The sequence below is a fragment of the Aotus nancymaae genome, unplaced genomic scaffold (assembly GCF_030222135.1).
Source record: "Aotus nancymaae isolate 86718 unplaced genomic scaffold, 86718_ANA_hifiasm-v0.15.2.pri h1tg000006l, whole genome shotgun sequence".
NCBI classification, from domain to species: domain Eukaryota; kingdom Metazoa; phylum Chordata; class Mammalia; order Primates; family Aotidae; genus Aotus; species Aotus nancymaae.
In genome coordinates this window covers 25,645,645-25,657,581 of record NW_026988417.1, presented here as the reverse complement: position 1 = coordinate 25,657,581, position 11,937 = coordinate 25,645,645, and the positions used below count along the sequence as shown (strand labels likewise).

At 38.7% G+C, this 11,937-nt stretch overlaps 1 protein-coding gene across 3 annotated transcripts in view; it reads right to left on the bottom strand.

Annotated features, from left to right (window-relative positions):
- Window positions 1-4,163: 4,163 nt before the first annotated feature.
- RBPJ (recombination signal binding protein for immunoglobulin kappa J region) overlaps window positions 4,164-11,937 on the bottom strand; it is a 107,228-nt gene continuing 99,454 nt past the window's right edge. For all 3 annotated transcript variants that reach the window (XM_012472429.2, XM_012472430.2, XM_064366207.1), the window contains 4 exons: window positions 10,150-10,290; window positions 8,987-9,142; window positions 8,523-8,626; window positions 4,164-8,353 (listed from right to left, as the gene is read on the bottom strand). In XM_012472429.2, coding sequence (XP_012327852.1) covers window positions 8,038-8,353; window positions 8,523-8,626; window positions 8,987-9,142; window positions 10,150-10,290 — 717 coding nt within the window. In that variant the 3' untranslated portion in view covers window positions 4,164-8,037. The remainder of the gene's footprint in view (window positions 8,354-8,522; window positions 8,627-8,986; window positions 9,143-10,149; window positions 10,291-11,937) is intronic.

The following is an 11,937-nucleotide window of genomic DNA, read 5'->3' as shown; positions in this document are numbered from 1 at the left end:
AGCCCAGGAGTTCAAGACCAACCTGGGCAACATGGAGAAACCCTATCTCTACAAAAGATACAAAACAATTAGTCAGCTATGGTAGGGCATGCCTGTGGTTCCAGCTATTCAGGTGGCCGAGGTGGGAGGATTGCCTGATCCCAGGAGGTAGAGCCTGCAGTGAGCCATGTTTGTGCCACTGCACTCTAGCCTGGGCAACAAAGCAAGACCGTGTCTCAAAAAACCAAAAAGGCTGGGTGCAGTGGCTCATGCCTGTAGTCCTGGCACTTTAGAAGGCCAAGGTGGGTGGATAGCTTGAGGTCAGGAGTTCAAGATCAGCCTGGCCCACATGGCAAAACCTTGTCTCTACTAAAAAAAATACAAAACTTAGCTGGGGGTGGTGGCACACACCTGTAATCCCAGATACTCAGGATGCTGAGGCAAGAGAATCACTTGAACCTGGGGGGCAGAGGTTGCAGTGAGCTGCAATTGTGCCACTGCACCCCAGCCTGGGTGACAAAGTGAGACTGTCTCAAAAACAACAACAAAAAGGCAGAGGCCAAGAATGTTAGCAAATGTCAATGGAAGTTTCCTCCACAAGGAGGACAGTGGAGTCTCAGAAGGACTGGCGCTGGGAATGCTCCCACTTCTTGCGGAGTGTCTGCTTCATTCTTCTCGATGCAAACCAGTTCACTTTGATCCTCCGTTCACATGGCAAAACAAGGCCGATGGGATCTCCCAAGTTTGTTCTCTGCCCAGTGGCCAGCAGAGCCCGCCAGAAGTCTCTCAGCAACCCTGAGTCTGAGTCACAGCAGGGAGAAAAGCAGTGAAGCCTGTACATGGAAGGGACCTTTCTAGAGAAGACTGGCAAGCTAGAGATGGCCGGGGCTTTGTGCCTCATGACCTGGGCATCCTTTCCAAAAGCTTCCCAGTGTATCAGCTCATAGGAATTTGAGGAGTAAGAAATATTTCATGTAAGAAACATTTCTCTTAGCACACAGAAGAGAGTTTATTATTGAACCTATTGCTTGTAGTCCTCTAGAATGGCTGGCTGGCAGCTCTTCTCCCATTCTAGCAACTTCCAGACCTCTATCCAGAGAAACTAAAGAGCCTCTAGAGGTTCCTTTTAACTGACTCTTCAAAATGTACAGGGAAAGGCAAGTGACCCAGGCTCGCAGGACCCATTATTCTCACCTGCAACATGGAATCTTGATCAGGTATCTAAATATAGAAAAGAGGGAATACATTCCAGTCCCCTCAATAGGCTACTCCTATAATAAAAGATTCCCAACCTGCAGGACAAAATTCAGATGGAAAATGTTTTGAAGTGTCCAATGATGGCTATCACAGTGAAGGTCTATTTGTAAACCTCTGAAGTATTACATTCAAAACCATATCACTGTTTTCTTGAAAGATCACGCAAAAATCAGGCCTGAGCACTGACTATCAAATAAAAAGATCCTTAAACCTGAGGACTGCCAAAGCAGATACTTGGACGTTGAAGCTAAACTAGCGCTGGTCAGGCAGGACAGAAACACAGCTAGGAGCTTTTGGTGTCCTCTCCTAACTATGCATCATATTCCCCCACTTAAATGAAACAAATTAGCAAAGAAGAGCTGCACAATCAGCCACCAGGACGATAATCAATGGCAGGATAGTGTTTATGTTTAGAGCACAAATCTCTGCCACAATTTCATACTCTGGTCCTCTGAGTCTGGGTCTTCCTAAAGTGAATGTGAGGGCCAGAAACATGAGGTCTAATCTGAAGTCAGAAATGACTATTAGCTCTATTTATAGATGAAGATCCATTACCTTCAAGATGAAAAAATGCTTTAAGGCAGGGGTGTCCAATCTTTTGGCTTCCCTGGACCACAATGGAAGAATTGTCTTGGGCCACATATAAAATGCACTAAAACTGACAGCTTAAAAAAAACTTGCAAAAAAAATCTCACGTTTTAAGAAAGTTAACAAATTTGTGTTGGGCCACATTCAAAGCCGTCCTGGGTTGCGGGTTGAACAAGCTTGCTTTAAGGGGTCCACAATCACTCTCCCCAACTTTCTGTAATCTAGTGCATATTCAAGTGGCCAGGGGGACTAAGAATGTTAGCAAATAGGTCATATTTGTTCCCCAAACTTTTCCTTGTATCATTGAAATAGAAACATCTGACCACCATAATAAGAACTCAGTCATGAAGGTTTAACAAGTAGGAGAAAAACAGAACCCTTGATTTTTGAGTTGTGTGATGAGGAAGAATAAAGGGGAGGGCAGCCTTGCAGGGAGGAAAAAGTTCTAGAAGAGAAAAGCTGCCAAAGCCAGCTCCAGGCCACTGCAGGAATGACCTAGTCACACTCCTTACTCCTTTATATGATGAAGGTGGGAGTGTTTCTAGATAGTTTGAAATTTAAGTAAACATGAGCATCCCAACTCTGCCCAGCACCAGTAGAAATTATCAAACAGGTAAAGCAGCAGGAAACTGACTGACTTATATGCTCACCCATACTGAATGACAGGACAGTGGACTGGAAGGAGATGAAAAGCTAGAAATGGCAAATACACCTACATCTCATACTTACCTTTTAAAAACATTTCCATAGAACATCAGAATTTAAAGTGCCTCCCTCAAAGCAAAACATCATGTAAATTTCAATAGTTATAAAATAACCTATTTGCATTTTGTATGTTTCTTACAAGAAACTAGTTACAACCCTTTCATTGTTCTGTATTGGAGTATTTACCTGCTTTTCTATAAACCCAGATTAGACCCGAGTTCTACATAGGTGAACATTACAGCTTCACCTAATTGTTGAATACCTAAGTGCCAGGCATATGGACAGCCTTACTCTCAACACAAAGAACCACAGGCATAAACATCCAGTCTTGTAAGTCCTGCCAGGGCTTGAGGCTTACAGCTCTACCTCTTTGATGAAATGGTCTCATTTGCACTTTATGTACAACAGCTTCATCTGTCTTCCTTAAATGTTTTCTAGTACCAAACTTTGTTAGGGTTTCCTTTTTAGTGTATCTTTCTAGTTTGTTGTTGTTTTAGAGTAAGAGGAAACTTCATTCTGTGCTCACTCACTAGATTTGGAAACGAAATTGGCTTGCATATTATCATAACTGGTGGCCATCTAGGGGTTCAATTACCCCAACAAATACATAATTTTTTTTTAAAGTTTAATGTGACCATGTAGTACTTACAGCAAGGAATACAAGATTATTCTAAATTCTAAATCAAGTGACTCACTGTCAGTCTCAACCTCTGGAGGCCTCACAATTCAAACCCCAACTAAATGTTTATTTCTAACCTAACAATGAGTATTCACAGCAAGATGTCTTTTGCAAAATCCTCATAACTTAGATTCTTTCTTTGGCGGGGTCAGTAACAACTGAACTTGCTATGATTTAAAACTTATGGGCCAGGCACGGTGGCTCACACCTGTAATCCCAGCACTTTGGGAGGCAGAGGTGGGCGGATCATCATCCAGGCGGTCAGGAGTTCAAGACTAGCCTAGCCAACATGGTGAAACCCTGTCTCTACTAAAAATACAAAAATTAGCCAGGCGCAGTGGCGCGTGCATGTAATCCCAGCTACTGGGGAGGCTGAGGCAGAAGAATCACTTGAACTCAGACGGCAGGGGTTGCAGTGAGCCAGGATTGTGCCACTGCACTCCAGCTCAGGGGCGACTGAACAAGGCTCCGTCTCAAAAAAAAAAAAATTATGTAACTTCCCCATTTAATTGTGTTTCATATTAAAAGAATATTATCCCCACTTCTAGGGCCCACCCCCCCGCCACCCAAAAGATAAACTATTATGTGTTCCTTCTTATACCAGATGAAATGACAACCTCATGTTGGAAAAGCAAGTTATTGCTGAGTAATATTCTCCCATTTTGTAGAAATCAGCTTTAAATGATTCTGAACTGAGAGACATGCCCCTGGAGTGACAAAGCCCATGTCACCATTTACATGGGGGGAAAAAAAATCTCTTTAAAGCACTACATAGTTAAAAACACTGACAAGGAAATTAAATTAGCAGAGCTACCACTTTGATGTAATATACATGGTAAGGTAAGGCTGTAAATACACCAACTATAATATAGAATTTAATTTTATCTTTATGAAGTGTTCTGATATCAAAGACGATATAATACATGCATCAGGCACATTTGACAGACGACTACAATGGTTTACATTTCCTTTTTATTTATTCCTTGGAACTGCTCGTATTGCAGGTTTTTCATGGATGAAATATGGAACTGAGCAGATTCTTTTTTTCTACAAAATTATGGTATAAACTTGCTCAATTTTCTATCTTATTGCTAATAAACCTTACAGGCGCACAGTTTGTAAAATAAACCCCTTAAGGACTGAATGCGTAGAGCATGCTGCAAGGTACAAGAAATAAGCTAAAAATGAGCATATAAACCTACATCTGGACCAACACAGTACTGAATGCTGGCAAACATTTATCACAACACAGGGAAAAATTAACAAAAGGAGATACAGTTCAGTCCTGAAAGGGTTAAACAGAAACCCTAATATATTATTGTTTCTAACCATCCATCCCACATTACAGTGCTTAAAAACAAAGTCATAAGTCTGGCACAGAAATTACACACATTTGTTCAGTACTCATCAGAAACACAGCTGCTTTTGAAATCAAAGTTAACTTGGTTACTAACAGCATTTTGTTTCAAAAGGAACCTCCTCCCCAGTAGATCTTCTGGTTAGCATGACTAGTTAGGTTAGTTCTCAAAAATGGCATTAGAAGTTTTGTGGGAAAGCACAGAATGGTACCAGTTTCATTAAAAACAACAAAACAAAACAAAAAACTAACCAGTTACGACTGCAGATAAGTCTGTGTAGTAAGAGTGACAAACATTTCACGATTAACTCATGTATAAGGATGCCTTTAATTGCCACAGTTTAAAGAAAGTGAGCAGCAAATTAGACAGTATACTAGTGTTCAACTCTGAAATCACTCAAAATATAAAGGGCATTTTTACAGCCTTTAGCTTGCCTTCCCAATCTATGTGATAAATTAAATGGAACGAATAAAAACATACTAGATCAGAGACTCAGCTTCTACGTGAATGTTTAGAAATTGCATAGAGTCATGAGAGCATTAAGATACATTTCTAAAACGGAATTATTAAAAATTCAAACATACTATAACTGAAGCACTCACCATTCTGAGAGTCTTTCTGAGGGTAAATAACTAGCATGTCTAATAATGCCATCACTGGAGGAGGGACACAGTCTACTATAACCAGAGGACAAGGTTCCTATAAATTATATACTGAAAATGATTCACAAAGCCATGAAAAGAAAATTTTAAGCAGCTGACAAAAGAACTACTGATGAACAGTAAGCTACAATAGACAAATCATTTCACTCTTTAGTCTGTGGTATGAGAATGGCCAAAAATAAGTGGGGAAAAATGCCTGTGTAAGTACATTTTTGGACTTTTCAAAAAAAAAGAGGAAAGGGTTTACAATCTAATATTTCAATTATCTTATTGAAAGAAACAAAATAAGACATAAACATTTGTTAAAAAAGCACAAGTTCATTTTAATAAAGTCATGAACTTGAAAAATTATTCTTGAGCTACAAAGCTGGGTAAGGAATAATTTGTTCTTCAAAAGTATCTCTTTTGTTATTGGTTAATTTAGTATGATTCCTTAACTAAATACCAAACCAAGGAAGTGGAGGAAACTTGTGGCCGTCAAAAGAAAAGCAGCACTAGGAACATGTCCATGCTTTGAACAAAAGCACTGCGTAATGACTCCTGCCATGACTCCACAGAGAGGAGTAACTACTACTCAGAAATAAGTGGTCTGTAGTAAGAGACAGTGAACAGTTACAACAAAGAAAGATAAGGCCACAATGAGTTCTGCCCTTGATCACTGAAACAGATTTAAGGTGTGAGGCAGGATTAGCTTATAAGAGAGAAGTGAGTGACTGGAGCAGATCTGAAGAAAAAAGGCGATATAGAATAAAATGCAGCCCGGGGGGTGATTAAAAAGGCTTGCAGTAAGAGAAAACCGCAATAACTGATTTAACCACCTAACATGCTTTACAAATGACTTTCCCCTTGAAAACCGAGGAAAAGGCGATTTAAAGATGTTAGGAAGAGTATTTACAGTGGCATAGTCTGAGCAAAGAGTGAGTGATGAAGACAGCAAAGCTGGAAAAAAAATGCTACTACTAATAATTTCTAAAAAGTCTATTAATGGAAACTTTTTCAAAACAGCCCAAGACACCAGAAAGACAATGTTCTGTACAGAAACGCTGAAGGAAGTTACAGTTTTGCATTCATAAGGTACTGTGGCTCCTGTTTTATGGGACAGTAAAAGCTTACCACAATCTAGAGGTAGTTTTTACTCTAAGAAGAATGATTGTATTACTAGACTGTGTCATAAACATTACACACGTGGTTCCTGTACTAAATATAGCCCAATGAGTCTGCTGCAATTTCAAAGAAACCAAACAAAAGTATAACCAACGTTCAGGAATGAAAGCGAGGTAAAACTGGCGAGTTTAGCATGCAAGGCCAACATACAACCCTGAATGCAACCAAATCTCAGCTGAAAGGAAAAGAAACATTTTCTGAGTTAGGAGACATTTCTGGAGATGCTCAGTATTAGAAAAGAGAAAAGAAACAAAAAAAGGCAGATTAAAAAAGTGAAAACATAAGTTACATTTGCATTTTATAATCTTACAACTATTTGTTTCTAAAGTACTGTCTTCCAGCTATTTTAGTTGATAATCTAATAAAAGCATCTTATAAGATTACAATGATGTTCTGGCCTAGGCTACCCCTCCAACCCCCGCAAAAAGTAAAGATAATAAAACATGCTTTTGCTGACATTTTCCTCATTCTACCATAAGGGCACCATCTACCAACTGGTAGCAAATACTTCTCATATTTTTTGTCACTTGCCAACAAGGCAGAAAATACCCTGCTGAATGAAATCACTGGGAACATTCCAAGTTCAAAATAAAATGTTTAACTTACACATAATACAAGTTATGTACAAGATTAGGAGGGGGGAAACCTGAACAAATCCTGGAACACACATATGTATTTACGTTATGGGAAAAGGGGAAAGAATACTCCAAATATCAACATGTTCTGCGCCGTTAACTCATTAATGGCTAAATGGCCACACCAAATTGCATGTGAATGTTAGAACCTCTTGGACAACTACTATAAATCCTTTTTTTTTTTTTTTAAAGGAAAACACAGAAATAACTACCAACAGTGTCTGAGAAGAGAGACTAAGTTAACATACATTGCATGTATTGCAGGCAAGGCAGAGGCATTTTTTTTAAAGCTTTTGCACAGACTTCATATAATCTTAAAAAAAAAAAAAATGTAGGCTTTTACAAGATTTGACTTGCTGAAATCCAAACAATTTTGACTCACGAAGAGTCGTAAGACTTCAGCTGAAAAAAAAAAAAAAAAAAAAAAAGAAAGAAAAAGTTCCAGCCTTAGACCAAAAAAAAACCTGGAAGAGTATGATAATTAGATTAAACAAGCACGGTCAGGCCAGGAACCTGAATGTATTTTAGAGCAAAAGCTCAAAGGTGGGCGGGAAGAGAACAACCTATTTGGTAACAAGGTGTACTATAATACCGTGATATAAAAAAAGGTATGGTGAAAATGTACCTTTTACTAAAGCTTATACAATATACAAGTTCCTTGGTCCATAAAAACTATGTTAGATTTGTGTCTTCTAGTTTGTTCAACTTGTATTCCAGCCACATTATTTACTTCTTGCCCATTTAAACAAAACCAAACAAAACCAACCAACCAACCAACAAAACTGCTGAAAACTTGATTTCCAATAGTTTGTACATTTTGATGTTTTGTTTTACTGTGGCTTCTGCATGTCAAATCAGCACTTGTAGACAGATAATGGGGTTTTGAATAGTATCACTTGGTATGAAAAGTTTTCCCAAGAAACCACAAAAGATTGTTCATTTTTTTTCTCCTTTTTTGTCAACTGTTTGCCACACTCAAGTCAGTTTAAGTCCTAGCAAAAAGACGGTAGTTAGGATACCACTGTTGCTGTGGATGATGTGACACTGGTTGAATTTGTGCTGGCGTTTGTGTAACTTCCCTCGCTGTTTGTGTTTGATTCATTAGGGGGCACCTGGCTTGAATTGGCTCGAAGGATTGCTCCTGCTGCACTGCAGTGTGGCCGTGGCCCTGGTTCTGGTGTGTAGGTAAAGGTAAGGCTGGTGGAATAAATGATTCCATCATTTCGGACCAAAGTTACTGGAACCTGGACTGGTTGCCTGACCCATCTCCAACCTTCTCGGAATGCAGAAATGTCTGGGACGACACAGAGCATACTTTCCCCACACCTGAGAAGGAAATATAAATCACTTAAAAGCACTTTAAAAAGCAAACTACATTTTTAAAATGAGACTTAAGGCAAGGTTGTTTAATACATTGTAATCAATGCTAGGAAAGAATGTCCTGTACCCACACCCCTCATAACCTCTGGATGATGTAAAAAGTTTTATCAAGTACCTGTACATAGTTTCAGCTTCTACATCCCCAAACCACACTCGTAAATTTGGAGTGAAATTCTGTCCTGTAAGTTCAAGCATTGCTACGTCCCCACCGCCATTCAACTGCAATTCACAGAAAATCACAACACTGAGAAAACTTTTCATTTTTCATTAAAGTACACAAATTAGATTCTCATTCAACTTTCATTTGTTTTTTAAAAAAAGGGCAATTAAAATGATTTTTATTACAAAGCTAGCTAAAAACACTTCAATTTAACAAACAAGTTTATTTCCATTTAAATTTTCTGGCAAGTATGCTCCTCATAATTTTTTTTTTTTTAAATCAACAAATGGTGTATCTTAAAATCCCCAAATCACACAATTGGGGAAAAAATCAAAACTCCCATGAAATGAAATGATGCCAAGTCATAGCTAAGAGTAACTGCAAAGAGCTAAAGGCCAACTTGGATTAGGTGGTCTCACCTGAAGGCTCTCTACAACAGGCACAGGCGTGACCGGGGCAAGGACAGGGCCCATTCCCTCGTAAAATGTATACTCTGCCTTATCTGTGCTAATGATTGTCCAGGAAGCGCCATCATTTATCATCTCTTTATTTGGTTCTTTTGGGCATGGAGTGGCCTAATGAAGAAAGAAGTTTAGACACTAAGTTTTGTATACTTTGTATTAATAGTATAAGAAAATTCTACCAAAGTAACCCTCAGACAAGAGTTCATAAGAGAATTCAGTAAAAACTTAGAAACTTTCTAAAGCATGGTGCTTTGCCAATCCCTACATAAACACAAATAGAATACTAATATAGAAACCCCATGACAACAGTTTTTGTTATAATACAAGCTATTTCAGTGACATATAATAATACCTTTCAGAACAACCAGTACAGGTACAATTTCATTAATAGCAGATCAATATCTGTGATGTACGTGAATGTTTAAGACTCTTCAGGGACTCCTAAGAAAGAGAATGGGAGTCCTCATGCTTAGGAAACAGCTAGAAGCATATGCACTTTCCACAGGAGGGACTCAAGATGGTAAGGCAAAGCCCCTACCCCTACCTTAACACACCTAGACCAGGGACTCAGCATGCCCATCAGTGTGTGTGTGGCCATCTCTCTGGAACAGGCGTTTACAAAGGAGTTTCACATGAAACTGTAACTATCTTATTAAATCATCTGCCCACGTCATAACTTCATGAAAGCCGAGTAAATGTAAAACATTAGGTTTTAAAGCATGTCATCATTACTATCGTGGGAAACCACGATGTAAATCTTGATGAGATTTTGAGCCTTCTCCCAGAAAAATGCTTCATCTATACAATGTTTGCACACAATTTCAGAGGATTCAATGAACACTGAAAATCTATTTTTGGACATCCTGAGGGGCTCTTCGTTCCTCAACTAAGAACCCTGGAACTAGATGTAACTGTTTTTCTGAGAACATGTTCATAATTTTGAGTTCTTACTTGAGAAAGGATTGCTCACATGTCTGAGGACTGTGTACTAAGGACGCTCTTACCTGAGATAAATATCTGCATATGTAATTAACAGCAAATGAAAAGTTCTTATTTTTCCAAGCTGTTAACCTCACAGTTTGTACATTTTAGATCTTACCAGTCATTAAAAAACATACCTGAAATTGAATTATTCTTTCTTGAGAAAGGCACAAGTACATTCTTTCTGTATCCTTAAGGTAAAATGCACATTTATGGAGTTGTGACACAGGATCATCTGCATCCAATAATGCGGTCTGCTTATCAACTTTCCTAATTATCTATATTTAACAATTAAGAAATAGCAAAGGTCATCCACATATGGAAAGGATTTCCCTTGTGTAAAATGTCAAAAGTACACAGAAGTTATATACTATATAATAATATATCAGTTATTTGTCCTATGCCTACATATATAAAAACATTCACAAACAAAAAGGTTAGGAATAAAAAACAGCTTTAGATTGCAAGCATGTCAGAATGTAGAAATTGTTACCCTCTTCCATGAACATCTAAAATAAAAACATCAGGCTGGCCGGCAGTTGTTTTCTAGATCAGTGCTTTTCAAACGTTAATGTGCACACAAATGACCTGGGGTTCTTGTGAAAAATACAGGTTCTGATCCAGCAGGACTCTTGTGGGGCCTGATATTCTACATTTCTAACAAAATCCCAGGTAATGTTAATACCGCTGGCCTATGGACCATATCATGATAGCAAGTTCTGATGATCTTTTCCAATAATATGCATATAATGACAAATATTCCAACATCAAAGGGAAAAATCTCTAGAAGGCTACTGTCAGTGCACACATATTATATTCACTGTCCAATACTTATGTATTTAAAAACAAAACAAAGTTAAACTCATGTTATAGATTACAAAATGGGCTTAGAGAGGTCAGATAAATTGCTCAAAATTACCAGTTTAGTAGCTGAAGGACCAGAATATGTCCTGATCCCAGGGCTGGCTGGCTGTCCAACTGATCTCTTCCCATTACACTCTAAAATCTTATAATCCAACTAGTCCACAAAGCACATGAATATATGAAAGATAATACTATCAAACCCTACATGACACGTGACACCTAGAAGGTAATGGCTAAGTAGATGATGATGACGAAGAGCAAGATTTGACACAATAAACCTTTACTCTGTTTCCTTTTCTACTGATCACTTCCAACCACATACATACTATCTCTCATCTCAAAATCTAAAGTAAAGAAAACCCTGACTACATGCCCCTGTCTCTCCCTCTCACTACCTGCTTTCTCTGCAAATGCCACTTCCTCACTGTCCAATCTCCTGCAATCTCTCCAGCCTTTTATCTCAAAGACTCCACTACAACTGCTTGTCAAAGCCACCAAGGATTTCCAGACAGATGCATCTCACGGCACTTTTCTATCTCCATTTTACTTCGTTTTCTCAGAAGCTCTCAATACATTTTGCTTTCAGGGCTACATCTGATCCAACTGACCTTTAGAATGCCCAGAGCCAAGTCCTCAGCCCTTTGCTTCTCTCTTTATAATCTATACTGTTTAAAACATTTAGAGGTTGACAACTCTCAAATTTATTATCTCCAGACTTATCTTCTCTCTTGCATTCAATCTGTATGTACACTTAACTACCCATTCAACATTTCCACTTCTGATGTCTAACAGGCATCTCAAGCTTACCATGTCGAAAACAGAATTTTGGATTTCCTCCTAAACTTGATCCTTTCAGGCCAACTCATCTAGGTTAATAAATAGCACCAGCATTCACTCAATCCAAAAACCTTGAGTCATCCTTGATACCTTGCTTCCTCTCATACCCAACCATCCAATCTGTCAGCAAATCCTGCCAGGTCCACTTTCAAACAAATCTGTCACCTCTCACCACCTTACTACTATGATCCAGGTCTAAGATAGCATCAGCTCTTGCCTCCATT